The sequence below is a fragment of the Ostrea edulis genome, chromosome 2 (assembly GCF_947568905.1).
Source record: "Ostrea edulis chromosome 2, xbOstEdul1.1, whole genome shotgun sequence".
NCBI classification, from domain to species: domain Eukaryota; kingdom Metazoa; phylum Mollusca; class Bivalvia; order Ostreida; family Ostreidae; genus Ostrea; species Ostrea edulis.
Window position 1 is genome coordinate 108,748,216 of NC_079165.1, and position 22,353 is coordinate 108,770,568.

General features: G+C 33.9%; 1 protein-coding gene across 1 annotated transcript in view; it reads right to left on the reverse strand.

Annotated features, from left to right (window-relative positions):
• The window catches only part of LOC125680241 (hemicentin-2-like), a 168,386-nt gene that overhangs the window by 74,885 nt on the left and 71,148 nt on the right, over positions 1-22,353 (reverse strand). The window contains exons 5-8 of the mRNA XM_056156020.1: positions 12,032-12,307; positions 6,870-7,136; positions 5,847-6,113; positions 5,400-5,666 (exon numbers count right to left, since the gene is read on the reverse strand). Coding sequence (XP_056011995.1) covers positions 5,400-5,666; positions 5,847-6,113; positions 6,870-7,136; positions 12,032-12,307 — 1,077 coding nt within the window. The remainder of the gene's footprint in view (positions 1-5,399; positions 5,667-5,846; positions 6,114-6,869; positions 7,137-12,031; positions 12,308-22,353) is intronic.

Consider the following 22,353-nt stretch of genomic DNA (forward strand, 5'->3'; position numbering starts at 1 on the left):
TTTGGTTCGTCGAAGCAGCCTACCATTGGGTCAAATGCTGTTTGACGTGTTTCATACCGATTGTTAAGTCGTTCTTGGCACACTGATTTTGACTACGGATAACTTCGTTTACTTGATCAGGATATAGGGCCCACGGCGATTGTGACCGGTCGACAGAGGAAGCTTACTCCTCCTAGGCACCTGATCCCATCCCTGGTGTGTCCAGGGGTCCGTCTTTGCACAACTATTTATTTTGTATTGCTTATAGGAGTTATGAGATTGATCACTGTTCGCTATCTTCGCCTTTCACTGTGACACACTGTGTTATGCGGAAGACTCTCGGACTTATGGCTAGCGCAAAAATTGCATCTTCAAAGACACCGACTTGTTTAGCCTTACACTATTTTAAAGAGTGGACTTTTGGATCACGGGGCTCCACGTTTCCCGGGGAATGCTGGTGTCCCGTACTATCGCATAGATAAGTTCTGGGTCCCAATATTAGAGGAATTAAAAGAAAAACAGACGAGAAATGATAATGTGTTCTAATTTTTTTTAAACTTGGAAATAAAATCGGAGGACACCCCCCCCCCCATTTTTAAAACTTCCCTTCTCTGTTATTCATATATATATATATATATATATATATATATATATATATATATATACCCAACGTAAATATTATGTAAACGTGTAAACAATCACGTTGAAATTTCATTTTCGGATTCATTGTTTATAGAAATAATTAACTGTCACATGCAATAACCTCCATAAAGAGGAAGATCGTTAGGTTCTTATTATATATGCAAAATTTTACAGAGGTTTGTGTATGAAAGGTGAAGATAATGAACAGTGATGAATCTCACAACTCAAATAAGTATGTACATTATTTAATTTAATTATTTACTTATACTTATACTTTATTTATATTACATTGAAAATAAGCGGATTTCGCCAAATGCCAGCTGTTTGGTGACGTAACTATAAAATATTTCAACATTTTTATATAATAGTTGATTTCAGCTTTGGTCCTCAAATAAATAAAACATCAGAGGTAAATAAGAAATAAAAAAGCATCAAAACTCTATCAAAACATTGGGAGAGACGACATCTTAGCCCTATGGATCGTATCACTGTAATTAAATCACTTGCTATATCTAAACTGGTACATCTCTTTATTGCTTTACCCAATCCATCAACAACTAAATCAGATTAAGAAAAAAATCAATCAAGTTATTACTTTGGTGCCACTTTATGCTTTACAGAAAGTGAAGAAATCCAAGAATTAGTTTTGGTTTGATGTATTTCAATCTTAGAATAAAGTTGTTAATTGCTATGTGTATGATGATAACATTACTCAAGAACAATTCTTTTCTAGTGTATAATGAGAACATAAAGGTAAATAATAAAGTAATATTTTTGAAGGGAGGGAGTGAAAATAAATATCAACTTTCTTAAATCATCATTACATAAAGATGGAAAAATAATGGAATACAAGAAATCTACATTGATATATAACAAAGTAAAACCATTTTTTAAGAATAGTTAAGTGTAACCAAAGTAGTAAAACAAAATAATGAAACACCATAAGGTTGATCAACTGAGTAAATTAACAGAACCTTTTATTCTAACACATTTGATTCCTTTGATTTTAGACAAAAATGAAAATTTTTTTTTTTTATAATACTCTAAATGATAATGAAGTAAAAGCTACAGACCAATTAAAATGGAATAAAAGGTTTCAAATTTTTTTGAGTTGAATCGAAAAACATTAATACTAATTTATTTTTAGTAGTTAAAGAAAGAAAAATACAATGGTTTCAATATCGTGTTAATCATAGGATATTGAATACTAACGCATTCTTAAAAATTATTCACAAGTCAGATAAAGATTTATGTACATTCTGTAGCCGACAAAGAGAAAGTGTCGAACATCTATTGTATGAATATGAACTAGTTCAAATGTGTATAAGGAACGTATATGAGTGGATCGGTAACATGTTTTCTTTTGATGTTGTAACTTATAAAAAAGAATGTATTATTGAATGTGTTGAACATGAAATTAGTAACATTATCAATTACCACGTTAAATATTATATATATTGTTGTAGATGTCAGAATAAAACACTTGTGTTCAATAACTGTAAGATGACTTTGTCAAATGTATACAATATAGAATATAAATTAGCTATAAGAAACAACTATGTTGAACTGTTTTGAACAAATGAAAGCTATTCGAGCAACTTAGAATACAATAATAAAATTTTATAGATTTATGTTGCTATATTTATGGATATTATTAAGTACACAATTTAGTAAATAAAATCCAAAGACTGACATTATATAACTATCCTATACGTTTAAACATTGGCCTAATTTTTGTATACATATTATGTAGCCATAGTATTATAATACTTTTTTATACTGTTCTGTCCTCTTTTCTTCTTTTTTTATTTGTGAGTGTTTGTTGTATGCATATTATTTTACATATTAATTACTCCATATCTATTGTTTAGGTTGGAATGTAGGGGCTTGTAAAAATCCTATCCCGATAAATGCCAATAAACAACATTTACTCACCAAAAAAAGTAAAAAAAAAAATAATAATAAAAAATACCGTAGTTGGAAAATCATTAATTTTCTCGGTCAATACTGTACTTTGTTCTTTCATTGTCTGATTAGTCTTGACAAGTAGGTGGTCACTATTGATGTTTAAATCATTGGATAAAATATCACGGGAATTCTAGAATGAATAGAGTAATTGTTGTAAGCAAACAATAGAACCACCTACACACATTGTTACTTATATTTTCGGAGGTTTTTTGCGTGTATATATGCAAGGTGAAGATAACGAATAGTGATCAATCTCATAACTCCTACAAGCAATACAAAATAGATAGTTAAATTGTGCTCCGACCAAACCATTTGGCAGAAGTTACAGGTTGGCCGTTCATGACAAGGGGATAAGCCATATTTCAAAATATGCATGTATGGCAACTAGTCAACGGCAATGAGATTTTCTAAATATGTACAATATTCATTGTTTAATTAACAACTAGATAACTTGAATACAATACTACTAGTAATCAAACTTCCATGGCGAGGTTGGTCTTGATGAACGTTGTTCACATTAATATTAAAGGTCACTTGGTATTTTAACATTTTTTCAATACCAATATTTAGGTTGTTGTAGCACGTACATACAGTCGCCTGTTATATTACTGATAACGTAAAAACCTTTCCATTATACAAAACTTCACAAGTAAATTGATTATTATCATTGTTGATTAAAGTAAATGATCGGCGATCATTGATCGCTATATCTATTGAGACATACATTTCAATATGTTGAAATGAGAACATACATTTCACAAACAAGTTTTTCTAAGTTAGATGTCTGCATACCAAGCTACAACTTCTGAAGTCAATTCAACCATTGAGAACTAGTTTGAAAGCTTATTAATAACTTACTTTACTCATAACATCAGCCTAAAACTAGTTTGGATTTCATTTGGATGAAATGCAAAATGATTAAACAAATGTAGTTTAAGTGGTTTTAATATCAAGACGATTGGTTTTACACAATCAACCACAGCGTCGGAAAGATTACTGAAGACAATTAACACTGTACGTTAAACGAGACATATTACAGTGATATTTAAAAAAAAAAACAAGGCATAATTATCGAAATCTAAATTATAAAGCTTAAGGAAAATTCTGAAATAAATCGACGATGGTCAAATCGTAGTAAGCAAATACAAAATTTGTGAAGACATATTTGGATTACTTACAACAAAATAAAGCATTTTCGATTGCATTTGTGTAAGACACATTTCAAATGATAAAACCATATGCCGTATACGGCAAAACATTTTTCTTGTGCTCTTTAATTTCCCTTAACCTGACTTTTAATAAGTGGATTTCAAAAGATTTTTCTTATATCATCTGTATTCAATTCTAATTTATGAAAATGAAGATAACGATCTAAACCCATAAATCTTATGAAGAATACAAAATGAAAAGTGGGGAAAACAATGACCAGTGAAAACACCTGATTTGTGTATACGAGGAGAAAGGATCTCTGTTGACCGTTTACACATGTTCAAGGATTACACACATTCAAAAGAAAGGTACATTGTATCACGATTGAGATATATATTTTGCTTATGAAACCTTTATTTGTTTCCCATTGACATTGACAAACGCTAAGTACATTTATCTAATTCGCTTGTCTGTAATGATGAAAAGTGAAGACAACGAACAGTGATGAATTTCATAACTCCTATAAGCAATACAAAATAGAGTTGGGTAAACACGGACCCTTGGACACACCAGGGGTTTGATCAGGTGCCTAGGAGGAGTAAACACCCCCTGTCGACCGGTCACATCCACCGCGAGCCCTACATCCTGATCAAGTAAACGGAGTTATCCATATTCAAAATCAGTGTCCCAAGAACGGCCTAACAATCGGTATGAAACACGTAAGACAGCATTTGACCCAATGATAGGCTGTAATGACGAACTAGATCGTTATAACGACCACAAATTTGCAAAATGTTGACTTCAATCGAGACTGTTTGAAACCCTGCACCATTAACTTGTTTGTCAGAAGCTTGCATCGATATAAAAACTGACCATACGCAGAACAAGCTCTTGCGTATCGAATCAGTTAATAGATATAAACACCATATGCAGGTGATAATGGAATGTTGCTACATGATTATGGGAAGATGACGATGGAGAAGCTGAAATCATCCCGTTTGTCATACAGTTGAGTTGTCAGTTTGCCGTTAATATCTACTTTCAATAAAATATCCAAGTATGAAGCATACCTTGACGACTCTGTGGAAGAAGGAACAATGTGGATTTAGTATACAAACGAATATACGAGAAGAACTGCTTTTAAACGCAGATATATTGATATTTTGTTTGAGAGGACGCAATATGACATTTAAATGATAAATGTTGATAAAAATGGCTGATATAATTTTCTGTAACTGTTCTTGCAAATTGCAGCAAAGATTATTGAATGAATAGTTTGTATATTTGTCAATTTCTTTAAAGAAATTGGACCTTGACGTTGATTAAAGCCAGCATTTTGCAAATTCTGTGGTCGTTATAACAATTTAGCTTCCCAATATTACTTGCCATTGGGTAAAATATTGTGTCTCATACCAATTGTTAGACCGTTCCTTACGCACTGATTTTGATTACGAAAAACTCCGTTTATCTTATCAGCATATAGCGCTCACTGCGAGTGTGACTGGCCGACAGGGGTTGTATACTTTTCCTGGGCACCTGATTCCACCGTTGGTATATCCAGGGGTCCATGTTTGCCCAATTCTCTACTTGTAGTCCTTAAGATACTTATACAATTGATCACTATTAGTTACCTTCACTCTATTCGTTTCTGTTTTACTTACATTGTACGTCCACCTGTACTGTGGCTGGTAGAGAAGTCCCTATAGAGTTTGTAGCTGTACACTGGTAGGTTCCTCTCTGTCCCATCTGTATGTTAGGAATTGTGTAGTTCTGACCCGTGTATAGGACACCAGGGTTCCCTGTCTTTGTCCAGCTCCATGTGATCCCAGTGTTGGGGTTAACGTCTGTCACTACACAATACATCACCGCTATATCACCTTCTCTGATCTGGTAAGGACCATCTGGGGTAACACTTATAGTTGGTTTGTCTAGAATAAGTAAAACTTCATCAGGTAGTTTGCCTTCCCCATATGATTTGTTCATTATAGCTACCATCTCTTTTACAAAATATTTGCAGTCTGCATAATCTTCTCTATCCTCTGGCTGATGGGAAATTAATTCTGAGAAAATTAATTGCTAATTTCACAATTTAAGACAACTGTACTTACATTGTACATCCACCAACACTGCGTCTGGTAGAGAAGTTTCTATAGAGTTTGTAACTGTACAATGGTAGATTCCTCTCTGTCCTTTATGTATGTTAGGAATTGTGTAGTTCTGACCCGTGTATAGGACAGCAGGGTCTCCTGTCTTTGTCCAGCTCCATGTGATCCCAGTGTTGGGGTTAGCGTCTGTCACTACACACGATATCACCGCTGTATCACCTTCTCTGATCTGGTAAGGACTAGATGGGGTAACACTTATAGCCGGTTTGTCTAAATAAAAGAAATAAGTAGTTTAAGAAATGTGAAAATATCTCCCTCTAGTTCATCTGAACATAACTTGAGATTGACAAATATTGAAAATATTAAGGCTTAGGGTCTATAATATATTGAGTGTGTAAAATCCCTTTATAAGGTTTTTTCTCAATTACGATAAATGAGTAAGAAATAATTCAGAATTTTTTGTCATTGCTGTTCTGTTTTGATATTTCGTGGGTAAATAAGTCTGTTTTAGACCATGCCCCATTTTTCTTCCAATCCAATACCTTGGTTAGGGTTATAAAATTGATAACCCTAACCCAAAAGATTTATTCTTCATGGTGTAGAATCGTTCTATTCTTCCATTAGTTCATTTTCAAACAAGTTATACCATGGACATTTCTGTATTAATTTAGATCATTTTCTGTAAAGAAGAAGGTAGTAAACTAAATTCAACATCGATAGGGGATGTTTAGTCCTCCTAGCCATCTGATCCCACCTCTGGTGTATCCAGATGTCCCTGTTTGTCCAACTCTTCATTTTGTATTCCTTCAAGGGGTTATGAGGTTGATCAATGTCCGTTAATTTCACCTTTTCATTTACGAGTGTCAGAGGTGGTCACAGACTCAAATAGCTTTTTCTAAAGTTATTTCATATATAAAAACTGTATTAAGGGGTATAAAACTTACCCTAGTTCCCAAGCATTATGTGGATTCGTTATAAACGTGTTCTTTGTAAGGGTATTGTACTGTATGAAACAATTGTACTTACACTGTACATCCACCTGTACTGTGGCTGGTAGAGAAGTCCCTATAGAGTTTGTAGCTGTACACTGGTAAGTTCCTCTCTGTGCTCTCTGTATGTTAGGAATTGTGTAGTTCTGACCCGTGTATGAGACAGCAGGGTATCCTATCTTTGTCAAGCTCCACCTGATCCCAGTGTTGGGGTTAACGTCTGTCACTACACAATATATCACCGCTGTATCACCTTCTTTGATCTGGTAAGGACTAGATGGGGTAACACTTATAGTTGGTTTGTCTGAATAAAAGAAATTTGTTTGTATGCAAGGTGAAGATAACGAACAGTGATCAATCTCATAACTCCTACAGGTAATACAAAATAGATAGTTGGGCAAACACGGACCCCTGGACACACCAGAGGTGGGATCAGGTGCCTAGGAGGAGTAAGCATCCCCTGTTGACCGGTCACACCCGCCGTGAGCCCCATATCCTGATCAGGTAAACGGAGTTATCCACAGTCAAAATCAGTGTGCCAAGAACGGCTTAACAATCGGTATGAAACACGTCAGACAACATTTGACCCAATGCGAGATTGTATTGACGAACTAGATCGTTATAACTACCATAGAATTTGCGAAATGCTGACTTCAATCGAGACTGTTGAAATCCCTGTACCATCAACTTGTTTGTCAGTAGCTTACCTCGATTTAAAAACTGAATATACCCAGAACAAGCTCTTGCATATCGAATCAGTTGAGATATATAAACACCATATGCAGGTGATACATTTATAAATTTTGAGAAATTTACTTAGAATTACCTCTGGTTTATCAGGAAATCATTTGAATTGGGGAGAAATATTTTCACTGAAATGTACAGCTCTTATCTGATCATTCTAAATATATCAGAAGCCCAATTATTGTATATCACAGGATTGAATGCTGATAGGAGATTTGATTCCACGGGTCGTGAATTCAGCCCCAGGTAGAGGTGGTGCTTTAGGTATTTCAAAACTTCGATTGCCTTTCTGTAAATTAAAAATTAGCCCGGCCCCTTTTGTGAAAAAAATTCCCCCTGGCCCCTTTTAAGATTTATTTCTGTTTGTTAAGAAATTTTAGGACTATATACCACAAACGTTTCCTACGACGTTGTTCCCCTTTTCATTTTGGAAAACTCTTGTTCATCTGAAAATCCTATGAAGTAAAGTGTATTGTTGAAAACAACATCATAAGATACTAAATTCCTCATCAAATCACGTTTTTATATTCTCACGTTAGACAACCAGTTGTTGATCATAGAATTTTCCTTGCATAAGTCAACTTTCGATTGTGCGGTAGATCAATTGGTGCTCGTGAATATGCAAGTTTTAAATGTAGGTATATGTAAGGTTTCACCAATGATATGAAGTCACATATTGTAAAATATGTATGGAGGTCATGTGGAATGTGTCATGTTATTGATATATGTCGGCTATTTGTTTAGCCATAAAAAAAATTCCCCACTGCTTTATACTACTTCATTTTGCAAAGTACTGTGAAACCACTTTCTTCTTTGAACTTTTCCATATCCCATTCTCTATACAGATACATAACTTCTTATATGCTGCATTGAAATTACTGGGAAAGAAGAGTAATTTAGGATTTCAATTTCATACAACTTTTACAACGAGGAACATATGTCGCCCTACATCACCGACATCGTAATAGTGACGTAATCAATAGGGACAACTTCATATCATTTCAAATAACATTGCATTAGTTAGTTCCAGTCATTGCACAGCAAATAAAAACAACTCTTTTTTTCTAAATATACCATGTATCCATACACATTCGCTTCGTATTCAAATGGTTTAATTCAAATAATATTTTATCAAAATATGAATAGGATTTGGCAGCAGGCACATCCTATCTTAGCCCTCTCCCTAAAATTCAAAAAATAATTCCGCAACAAAGCGTTTTTAATGGATCTTGCAATCCGTATTATTAATTACAGTCAGTTTGGGATGTAATACAGAGTCATCCAGGGTGTGAAGTGGAAATCCGTATTTAAACAATAAGAATGCAGGAGTAAATAAAAGTTTTGTTTTGGGGAGATAGCTGTTGAAATGTTCATGTATTGGTTAGTTTCGAAGTATATGACAGTGACTGTGGGCCATGCACTTATACTTGTATAAATGCATTCATTAGTCTGTTCAATTTGAATAATCATAGAGGTGTTAGAGCATTATATAATGATATATACTAGGCCTAAGCTAGGTGAGAAAAACGGTGCTTATGTTGTAGAAAGCAGGCTCATTGCATAGTTTATCAAAATGGGGGTTTATAGGGAGTCGGACAAGTTGACTTCTCAATTGTCTGAAAAAACTTGACAAGCCAAAACAAAATAATTTATACACCCCCCCCCCCTAAAATGAATTGTTCTGTACTGGCTGAATCTCAAATTCTAAGTTGAGTAAACGTATGTTGTCAGAAATACGGGGATGGAGTGCTACATGTCTTGAAAATTAATATAGGAAATAAAACAAATGGTTTTCTATATGGTTTGATTCATAATTGGACACAATTGATAGGAGGGGTTTAACGACGATGCTAGCCTATAAAAAAATCTAAATTTCTAAGAATATCTATAACTTTCTTTATGTACTCTTAAATCTTTTTTTCCCCAAAACAGTTAAAGATTTTCATGAAAGAAATGAGAAATTAATTTACCTTATGATAGTCTGTTCACATACATATCTATAGCATTTGGTATCTATGTTCTTTTTATGCATTTATTCATTTTAATATTCTTTTTGTTTTAAATATAACACTTGATCCACCACTCCATTTCTACTAGGGAAGATTAATCTGGATAATCAACAATCAAAAACTCTTCCTCCTAAGTTTGTGGTAACAACTATTCTGTATAAGACTGAATTGAATACTGTTCATATTAGATAACCTTCAAAAAAGAAAATACATGTATGTACGTTTCATGCATGCAGATCTTCATTTGAATCAGATTTAAATGATACAGGGGATTTTCAAAAGGTCAAGGTCAGTGCAGACGATAGTGTTTTTAAAGTTGGTGTTTCAATGGAGATTATCATCATGATCTAAGGGTCTGCATGCACTTTGACATTTGGAAGCCAAAAATAGTTAAAGTCATATCTTAAGCATGGGTTAATATAAGTGAATATAATACGAGTTTTATTGACAACCCCCGACCCCCTCCCCATTATTGAAAGTTTATGACGAAAGTATCTATAAATCGAGGTAAGCTACTGACAAACAAGTTGATGGTACAGAGGTTTCAACAATCTCCATTGAAGTCAGCATTTCGCAAATTCTATGGTCGTTATAACGATCTAGTTCGTCAATACAACCTATCATTGGGTCAAATGCTGTCTGACGTGTTTCATACCGATTGTTAGGTCGTTCTTGGCACACTGATTTTGACTACGGATAATTCCGTTTACCTGATCAGGATATAAGGCTCACGGAGGGTATGACCGGTCGACAGGGGATGCTTACTCCTCCTGGGCACCTGATTTCACCTCTGGTGTTTCCAGGGGTCCGTGTTTGCCCAACTATATATTTTTATTGCTTATAGGAGTTATGAGATTGATCACTGTTCGTTGTCTTCGCCTTTTATCCATAGTTGTTGTCATTATTATAGGATTAAACATTCCTTTTGAAGAATTGATCGATGTGTAAACTCTGGACATTTTACCCACAAACTGAATAAAAGTGCTAAGAAATTTTATGTTAGGTTTGTGAGAAAAATGTTCAGAGTTTACACATTGATAGATTCATCAAAAAGATATGTTTGATTCATATAATTCCAATTCGTTCTCTGTATTATCAATTTCAATAATTTGGATAGTTTCCCAGCACTATGCTGTTTACTTCAGGCGCATATGTATGCAAGGTGAATATAACGAACAGTGATCAATCTCATAACTCCTATAAGCAATACAAAATAGATAGTTGGGCAAACACGGACCCCTGGACACACCACAGGTGGGATCAGGTGCCTAGGAGGAGTAAGCACCCCTGTTGAAGTATACACAGCGTTTTGGGATTTATTGAGGTGTAAATTCTCGTTTAGATTAAATTCAGTCCAACCAAAATAATTGTAATAAATAACATTGGGATTATTTTCATTTAACTCATTGAATGGATGAGCAGATCGAAACATTAGTTAAAATATGCTGATTACACTGATAATCAGTTTCTTGGATATATATGTAAGAAGAAAGCAAAGCAGTAAAATGTGATAACTTCAGAGTCTGAAGTGCATTGCAATAATGTTAATCAGAGTAGTGTCTCACTGTTACCATTAGGTTTTTCTTAATCACGTATAAAAGTTTACGACTTCTGGACATATATTTTATGGTATAAATGTAGGTCTCAATTCATAGGTGTCACCAATAAACCCCGGGCTAACTTCCTTTGTTGAAGTTAAAAGACAAGAATATAAGAAAAACTGATGTATGCTCCATGAACTGCATCTAACCAATGTACTACTTCATATGCCAAATACCTCACACAGTGATCAGTAACTGTTGGAATTTTGTTAAAATCATTTTTTTCATACAGTGGGTGTTAGTTGGATGGCGTTGAACTTTACAAAATTGAATTGAGTGACCTATGTCTGAAATCCATTTGCCTGTAACTAATCTGTGTGATGTATGATCAATACTGTTCAAATTTTGTTGAAATAAGGAACAATTTCCTCATATAAGGTATAAATTGTAAATGATCTTCCTTTTCCAAAATGACCTTCTGTGACTTTTGTCTGAAAATCATTTGCTTGATATTTATTTGTGTGTTACCTTTCCAACAACTTTAGAAAAAAGGAACTTTTTTCATTATCTAAAGGATATATTTTGAGTGATCTTGACCTTTCTAAAATGACCTTGATTGACTTTTATCTGAAAGTCATCTGCATTTTACTCTTACTTAATCTACATACGCAATTTTTATTCAAAGTCGGAACTACTTACAATCAAAACATGAACAAAAATGCATCCTTCCGATAACAATAAAGAAACATGAAATTGTATGGTATATATATATATATATATATATATATATATATATATATATATATATATATATATCCTCATGTATTTGTTTTTCGTTTTTAATGCTGTGGTTTTTTACGATATGTCATATTGATACAATAATTCACTGTATTCACAATACTTACATGTAATATTGAGGACAGTACTGCCGTTCTTTGATCTGTTATTACTGGTCGCCTGACATCGGAGTACTTTCCCATTGTCTGCCTTAATTCCTGTGATGCTGACGGAAGAAGTATCAGATCCCGCTGTGCTGGTTATATCTCTCGTGTCAATAAACCAGGCATACGTTGGTGTAGGGAAGGCGTTGGAGTTGACAGTACATCGGACTTCACGGTCTGATCCCTCCATCAGGGTAAGCGGGTTGTCACGGGGCTCCAGAGTCACACTGCTGACATCAACTATTCAAAATTTAAAGTTAACATTTCTGTAATGTAGTTGAATTTCACTTTCACTTTTTCAAACTATATGTGCTGGTTGTATAAGCAAAATTTGGTTTGTTGAATCGTGGTTGTTACAAGGTTCCCTGAATTATGACATTAGCCTTTCAAGGAGGAATACCACACAGTTTAAAGCTATCCTTATCACAAATTATGCGTAATGAATATATTGTATTGAAAATGTACCTTTATTAAAAGACATACAACATAAAAAAAAATAAAACTTCGATGGGACTGGAATATATAGAGTTTGCCAGCGTAGAGTCACGATCCACTTAGCTAACCACATATTTTAAAATATGTAAAGAATGCATTTCTGCATCAATTGCATACATCTATTTGAAAGAGTGTGATGGTGTGTTATTTCGTCCTAAATCTAAATACACTACTTAACTTATCCATAGGCGCCTGATTCAAGGATATTGTTCTATAACCTATATGTAAACAATGGAGGAAATTCGAACCACAAATAAATATTTCTCTGTGGTATATGGTGTCTCTTTATACATTTTTTTATGTTCCCGGAAGCTTAAATACACGTGTAATTATCACAGAACTCTAATTTATCAACGTTTTGAAAATTGTCTTATCCCATTGATTCATAATATATAACAAGGCTTGCAACTCAATCTACCCCTTTCCGAACCCAATAATCTTGATATGCCACCAATTTTCATGTATCGCTCTTAAGTTTTTCAGCTAGTTTTACATTTAGATTCGAGGAAGAATGAAATTTCAAGATATGAATGAATACCGTTGAGGTATCTGTATTTGTATTAGATATCTAACTAATTTATGACGAGGAGTGATCTTGAGTATTTTGATATGTGATCAATTATGAGATATTACGCTTAAAAGGGCATGTACACGATTTGAGCTGAAAATTTTCAAATTTTATTTTTCCATTTTTATTGTTTACAATGCTTAACTAAAGTATTTCTAATGGTCTACCAAAATTTGGATATCAGTTTTTGAGTTATAAGTGAGATACATCACTCGCAATTCTTTGTTATGTAAACAAGGCTCGTGTTATGCTTTTGTTTACATTAGACTGTTTAATAGAAAATAGCGTGTTTAAAACAAAATGAAATGTGCCAAACACGAACAAATATTTGATTGTAAAGAATTCACTTATAAATTGAAAAAAAAAATCTGCAATGAAACTGTTACCAGTTTATTTAACCGATGTATACAAAAACATGGCACGAGCCATATTTACATCACAAGGACTTGTGACCTCTGTATCTCCCATATACCTTGACTACTGACATTCAAATTTTTGCTGATCATTAGTAATACCTTAGTTAAGCATTCTAAACATTTAAAGTCAAAAATAAAATTTAAAAAAAAATCATCTCAAATCGTATTCATTTCCTTTTAGAAATCAGCTACGTATAGTTTGTTAATTCGAGGTGCACTGATATTTCAAGCGTTTTTGGAATATCTTAAGGAAATCGGTGTTTTTATTACATATATAACAGGGGATGCTTACTCCTCCTAGGCACCTGATCCCACCTCTGGTGTGTCCAGGGGTCCGTGTTTGCCCAACTATCTATTTTGTATTGCTTATAGGAGTTATGAGATTGATCACTGTTCGTTATTTTCACCTTGCATATATGACAAATCTATTATTACACATGACGAGGACTGATATGTCAAGTTTTCAAATTTCACGCTTAAGGAAGTCAGCCACTTATACCTTTTGATTCCAGAGATCCACAAATTTCAAGATTTCCATAGATATCTTAAAGAACTCCGGGTTTACCGTATCAATATAGGGTCCACGACACGTGTGACCGGTCGACAGGGTATGCTTCGCCTAGGCACTTGTTCCACTCGATAGTATATTCAGGTGTTTGTGTTTGCCCAACTCTCTATTTTATATTGCTTATAAGTGTTATGAGATCGATCAATGTTCGTTATCTGACTTGTTTACGACAATGCATATGGCGAGGAGTGATATTACGCATCTTCATATGACATCAATATTCAAATATCACGCTTAAAGAAATCAGCTACTTGTACATTTTGAGGCGAGGTGTACTGAAATTTAAAAGTTTTTTTTTTTTTTAGTGAATATCGTAAATAACTCTGTGGTTGTATTATTTGTCTGACTAATTTAAAACTATACATATGACCAGTAGTGATATTGGGTTTCTTGATATGCCATAAGTTTTCAATTGTCATGTTTAAGGAAATGAACTACTTATACCTTTTGAATTCAAGGTAATCTGAAATTTCAAGTTGTTCGTGAATATTGTAAAAGTACTATGTGTTGCTATTCGTTACCTGACTCATTCACCACTATCCATGTGACTAGGGGTGATTTAGAGAACCTTGATATGCTATCAATTTTGAGATAAGGAAATCAGAAAACTTATACCTTTCGATTCAAGGTAATCTGAAATTTCAATATTTACATGAATACCTTAAATAAGTATCTGTTTATATAAGGTATCTGGCGAATTTACTATTACATATATGACGTACAGGGAATTATATTAGGTATATTGATATTCCATACATTTTAGAATTAAGGTACACTGTACACCATCATTTCAATTTTTCTTAAAAGCTAAAGTAGCTACTTGAATGTATTATACATTGCTTTATGCTAAAGCTAGCAGTCACTAATTACCAGTCACTAAGGCAAATCATCAACGGACTGATAGTACTGAAAGACAACTTTTGAATTTGAAACCTGTTTTAAAGGAATATTTGAGTAAGATTCGTGTTTGAATTCTAAAACAAAAATGTCAACCGTAACACGCATAAGCGACTAACATGTAGCCCACATGTGAGATTACACATGAAGGATGAATTCAATTCAAATCAATTATTAATACTGAAACAATGAAGGCATCTTGTTTTCGGATCTGTTTCAGGAATAAATCATTTTGCTTAAAAATAAGATGCATATTGATAATTTAGCTACCCGGACTATAATGATCTCGGGCATTAAAGGGATTAATTCACGATTTCCCCCAAAATTTTGTTTTTCACTTTTAATGATTAAAATCTACTGTCTAGTGTGTTTAAAAAGATTTCACTTAAAATTAAGGTTGAACATTATCACAGGAACTCATTTTAATGAGTTTATTATTGGTTTTGTAAATAAAGATTGTGGTATGTTATTGTTTACGAATTTCTCAAAACAAATGTATATTGATCTACGTTTATTAGATCTTTCACATTTCAAGCATTCTTTAAGTAAAATGTGACATTTAAACGTTAAAATTTGTGACCATGTAAAATTATTATGCTTTACATTACAAAATTAACATTTCACTGGTTTGTTTGTATACACTAATAGACTCGAGTCTTTGTTTACATAGCGCAGATTTAAGGCTAAACTATTGCTTTTATTCTTGCATTCAGAATGTCAATTTTTTTGCACTCAACATTAGATTAGTCATGTTTTTAATGTTTAACATCAAAATGATTTGTTGTTTGGTTTCACAAATCGTGAACCAGTACCAATGAATAAATGTATCTATAAAAAGCTGCATGATGTAGGATCTTTCGTGATTTTAGCATTTATCATATTATCATATTCCCATCCTTTTAAAATTATATTGTATTAAATAAAACCTTTATCTACATTAGCCTATCTGCTGAGTAATTAGCTTTACCTTCTAACAGAAGAAATCAACCAAATAAATCTTTCGATAAGGGACTGTAAGGAAAAATATTAGATTGTATCTTGCTTAATGTCTCTCGAGAGAATTGTTCATTCATATGGAGACGTCACCAAAACTGGTGATGGGTTTCAAATTTAGACCGTTGCTCGGCACTTACGGCTATTAAGCAGTGAGGGTTCTGTAGAGTGCCACACTTACTGTGACATCCGTTTTAAAGGTCATATCCGAGGACTCATGACATTCACACCTTATGTCAAGCAGTTGGCGATGGAACTGTGAGTATCTGTTTTAACGATTTTTGTCTGTCGCAGCCGGGATTCGAACCCCGACCTTCCGAAAAATATTAGAAAGTAAAATAAACACTTCATTTCTAATAACTGAAAAGGAAAACCAAGAAAGTAGGCCAGTGTCATCAAGAAATATGGTTTAACTCACCTGAACTTTGACATTATGAATCAAATATTTCATACAGGAGTTTCATGACGGCCTCTTCGACGCTAATATTTAAAGACCAGGCGGAATGCATATTACGGCGAGATAGGGGATCCATAGGGCTGTCAATTCCCGTTTTCCCTTTGAGGCTGTAGGGGTATTCCTTGTTAAATGAAGAGGTTGAGGACAGATTGAGAGTCCCTATTTCTTCTCTGCCATGGGATCAAGGGACAAAGTGTCCACAGGTTTATGTAAGTAAGCGGTTTATAACAAGCGAAATTGCTGTTTTAATCGCATGGATTTTGACATTTTCCGAATATCATGGACAATATACAACTTCACTGACTACCTCTGTAAATGTAATCTTTGACGACGAGGTGGAAGGAATATCAGGGCAAGGAAGTGGACTCTAGGTGTTATCATTTTCTGCTCTCAGTTTGTAGTTGTAAAGGTACCGGTTGCTCACTCAAAGACGCCGGGACAAATTTTGACTCCGTATTCAAATTCTTTGATAGAAAGAAGGGACAATTAATTCACTGTTTAGATTATGGTACCCTAAGGGGCGCTCGATGCCATGCATTGATAATGATATGATCAATCTTGCAATCATAAAATAACCCACTTCATGTACATTTCGATTCCTTATTACAACCTATCAATGTGCATTCATTTTCATGTAAGCTGGAAACATACATTACAAAAGATTTGAAAATAAAATATGTGGTCAATTCCATTTGTTTACGTCGGTTCAGTACAAAATACTGATATAAATTAGATTCTGTGTAATCATCTATATGAGCTAAGTTGCTCATGATCGTTATGGTTGACACGAATCTCATTTAGATTTCTTTTAAAATAGTTTTCAAATTCGAATCTTCTATACGTATTTTCAGTCCAATGATTATTTTCTTTAGTGCTTCCTATATAGTTGCTGCTAGCGTCAGCCTGGATCCCTGCCTAAATCATATATTTAACTCAAACACACAGTTTCATCGGGATTTGACAAAAAAGATGCAATTTTACAATCAAATTATACAATTAGATAATATCTGATATACGAGATATCTGAAATATCAAAATACCAAATATCACACCTCGTTATATGCATACATTAGTCAAATTTCTAATATAAAGAAAGGGACCTCCAAGGTATTCATGCAAATGTTGAAATTTCAAGTAACATACATGTAACTGGTATCGAAAGGTATAAGTAGCTAACTTCCTTAAGGTGATATCTCAAAATTGATGACATATGAAGATACCAATATTACCCTTACGTACATAATCGTAAATTTGTCAGACATCTAATACAAACAGCGATTCCGTAATACACTGTTTAAATGTTATGGTACCCAGAATCAAAATGTATTATTATGCGATTTTCTTCATGACATATCAAGATACCCAATATCACTTCTCGTCATATGTATTATCCTGAATTAGTCAGCTATGTGATATAAATGCAGGGTTTCTTAACAAATTCACTTAAATGATGAAATACCATGGTACATCAAATCCAAATGTATCAATAGTGATGATGTGATAGCTGAAAATTGATGGCATATTAAAACACACTGTATCACTTCTCACCATATGTTTAGTCTAAATTTATCATGTAAAACTTATGCGGTACCAATTTTGATGCACCGGATGCGCATTTCGACAAATTATGTCTCTTCAGTGATGCTCAACCGAACTGTTTGAAGTCCGAAATAACTATGAAGTTTTAGATCTAAATATAGCCAAAAACAGCGTGCCAAACATGTGGAGCCAAATATATTTCATACAAAAACAGACATTTTTAAGTATTTAATGTATGGAGATAATTTTGACTATTGGTATACGATATACTGTAAATTGGTGCAGTTTTCGATTTATGATCCGCGAAGATCAATCTCTTAACTCCTATAAACAATACAAAAAGTAGAGAGCCGGGCAAATACGGACCCCTGTATATACCAGAGTTGGGATCTGGTGCCTATGAGGAGTAAGCATCCCCTGTTGACCGGTCACACCCACCACAAGCCCTATATCTTGATCAGGTAAACGGAGTTATCCGTAGTCAAAATCAGTGTACCTCGAACGGCCTAGCAATCGGTATGAAACACGCCAGACAGATTTGACCCAATGATAGGTTGTATTGGCAAACTAGATCGGTATAACGACCAATACGAGACATTAAACAAGGCTGTTGAAACTCCTGTACTATCAAATTCTTTGTCACAAGCCTGCCTCGATTTTATTACTTTCTATTTTTGTTGAAGAAGCAACTGTCTATGATGTTAAAAAGTATAGTCCTCAATTTATCGTGAGGAATGGTCGTATAAAGTGTTGAAAAGTTATCCGTTTTGATGCTATTGATTTGCGAAGAGATTTGCGATTTCAAATTTACTGAAAGTTCTTTAATTTTTTTCTTTAGAATCTACATTTGATGTACACCGCTTTTTGCACAGTGCGTTTAAAGTTTCTACTTGACAGCTGTTAATACTTCCGTGCTTGATAGAGCCTTTATTGGATTTAGCAATTTATCTTTGTAAACGGTTTTATGAAGTTTAGGAATCCAATATAGGTACGGTAACTCATATTCATTCGACCCATTGACTGGGATATTAAATGTGCCTAAAGCTGAAACATGGTTATGAAGAAGTTCATCTTGTGAAAGAACAGTTGGAGTATAAGTACGATTTCCAAATGTGGAATAATTGCCAAGTTCTTTTGAAATACAATTGTAATTATGAGCCTTACAAAGAAAGGCAATGTTGTTACAAGCTTTGTCAGCTAGAACCAAAAGATATTTCTCGTGCAACCTATCTAATTCTTTTATCACTTCTGGTTTACTAAACACAGAAGGATAGACGGTACAGTATGAAAGGCGAAGATAACGAACAATGATCAATATCATAACTCCTACAAGCACTGCAAAACAGATAGTTGGGCAAACACGGACCCCTGGACACATCAGAGGTGGGGTCAGATTCATAGGAAGAGTAAGCATCCCCCGTCGACCAGTCAAACCCACCGTGAGCCCTATATCCTGATCAGGTAAACGGGGTTATCCGTAGTTAACATCAGTGTGCCAAGAACGGTTTAACAATCGGTATAAACACGTTAGACAGCATTTGACCCATTGATAATTTGTATTGACGAACTATATCATTATAACGACCATATAATCTACAAAATGCTGGCTTCAATTGAGACTGTTGAAACCCCTGTACCATCAACTTGTTTGTCGGTAGCTTACCTCTATTTAAAAACTGAGCATACGCAGAACAAGCTCTTGGTGATCAAATCAGTTTAGAGATATAAACAGCATATGCAGGAGATAATGGGATATTGCTACATAGAAGTTGACGATGGAGAAGCTGAAATCATCCCGTTTGTCATACAGTTGATTTGTCAGTTTGCCGTTAATGTCTATTTTCAATAAAATAGCTCAGTGTGAAGCAGAAGTGGACAACTCTGTCGTGTCTTTTATTTCGAGCTCACGTGGATATATCGAATCGACATATGAATGAAAATTATCATTGTTAATAGACAAAACCACGTCGATATTTTTGAATATCGAAATAAAGGCCACATCAAAGCACCTTCCTTTTGATTTTATGTGTGCACTTATATCTATATATATTGTTATCAATTGGCACCTATACACCTGTTATCAACATCGGAAAATGCAATTTTCCTTAAACAGCATTATTAAAACACAAAAACTGGTTAAAACGATCTTGTAGTATTCATAACAATTTCATGAAAATTTTCTTTACAAAATATTTGTGGAAAATTAAGGGAATCTATCACATAATGGAATTGATAATGTAAAACGTATACGGTACCAATTTTGATGTACCAGATGCGTATTTTGACAAATAATGTCTCTTCAGTGAAGATCAAATCGAAATTTTGGAAATTTGAAATAATAATAAACTTCAGTGGGTTTTTTTTTTTTTTTTTTTTTTTTTTTGGCACTCTAGTTTTCCGTTTAGCTCCTACAAGTTTATTATTATTATAAAATTTAGAAATTCATTTCAAAATTAAGGATTAAGGATATCCCCCTCATGCATATCTCTGATCCTTGGATGAATTTTGAAATGAATTTCTAAATTTTATCCCAGGAATTAAATATACATCCGTATTTTGAAGCTAGTAACGAAGTATTTAGCTAAATGATTTAATGAAAACAGGGTTATTTTTATTGGATTCAATATTTTGAAGCACATTATTGATTGTTCATCTATAACTTAAGAGTTTTGAAATAATATTTTCACGGTGTGACCGTTGAGACGAGCGCAGACCCATAACATCTTACAACACGACTTTGGGCAATTCATTTAATCCCTCTTCTAAACGACTCGATGGCAGACGAAGGTAAGAAAAAGTGTTTGCCATGCGGGGACCAAAACAGACATTTATGGGAAACAATTCAATCAAATCAGAAACTTTTCAATACTATTTTGCAATTCCTATACATGTCTGAATAAAGGTAGTCCGGAATTTCTCAGCTAGGCTTATGCATTTGTGACCGTTGTTGCAAAAAGTAGAGTCGTTTTACACTTTCAGAAGAAATGCACGAACGCATATCACATCTTACCTTCAACAACTCAATTCAAATTTAAAACGATGTCCCAGTACCCCAATTAGAAACTAGCAGAAAAGAAAACGTGTAATTTCCACAGTGGAAAAGTTTAAACTAAATAAAAGCCTGGATAATTCTAAACCTAGTACACCACAACATGTACCACCAAAACCATGCTTATTCTCAAATTAAAGAAGCTAACTCTAGTAACTGTAAAAGTTTATCTCCAGACCATTCCTATTCTACAAACAAACAAACAGTCGAAAAAGTCAAGGAAATCATTGTTCGGCAGCACAAATCACGACTATGAAGGAATTAATGTAATTAAACGTTTGCAATATTCACCCCACCAACCCCAGCAATGTGGTGATAACTACAGTGAAATAGACAATATGGTCTCCCAACTGCAGGCACTTTCATCACTCAAAACTAGCACACTCTATACTATCCATCACCAAGTTCTATCGCAGCAAATGTATGTAAAGCAGCTACTGAAGACTTGCTACAGAACTGTCCCTTCCTGCATGCTGTTTTACATGCTGCACTTGGTGATAAGGTAATTAAATGCATGAAATAATTGACTCACTTCTCTACAAGATTATATCCACAGGGTGTCAAGCCACTTTTGGTAAAAAAAAAACAACAACAGGATTATAGGAATTGTTTGCAGTTTAAAGGGCAAATACATATATTTTTACAGCAGATTTATAGAAATAAATAGAGTTTTTATTCAAGAATTTGTATTAAAGTTTATTGTTTCTGCATAACAATCTAGCAAGCATAGTATCTTACTGGGGAAGAAATAATATTAAACATAAACAAAGACAAAATCCTTTCAGATGTGGATAGTTTTCCATCCAGCAGACAGTTCTTATACAATCATCATAGTTATTCTCTTCATAACAATCTAATTAAATATCAATCTAGCATCAGTTCCTGGTTGATTTGTTTTGGGTTTTTTTTTTCCTTTTTGAAAATATGACTGCCATTCTTCAAGTTTATAGGAAAATATATAAATGAATAGGAACTTGACACCCTTTAGATTCACTTACTTACTGAATCCAAGTTCATTTGCTTATGTAGGTCATATCCTCATGGATTAACATGTTATTCTTATGTGAGATTAGTATTACTACATATTATATTAGCCAAGGATCTACATTGATTGATTTTGGTCGATACCACATTTGAAGTGTTTAGTTCTCTAAGTGTACTAGCTGGGTTGGCAGAAAACTGATCAATATGAGTATTGACAGGCCGGTGGTCAATACTGGTAAAAACTAGTCAATACTGGTTGATTGAAAATTGTTTGATCATTATAATCTGTGTTATTGGTTATTTTAAATGTTTAAGTGGTC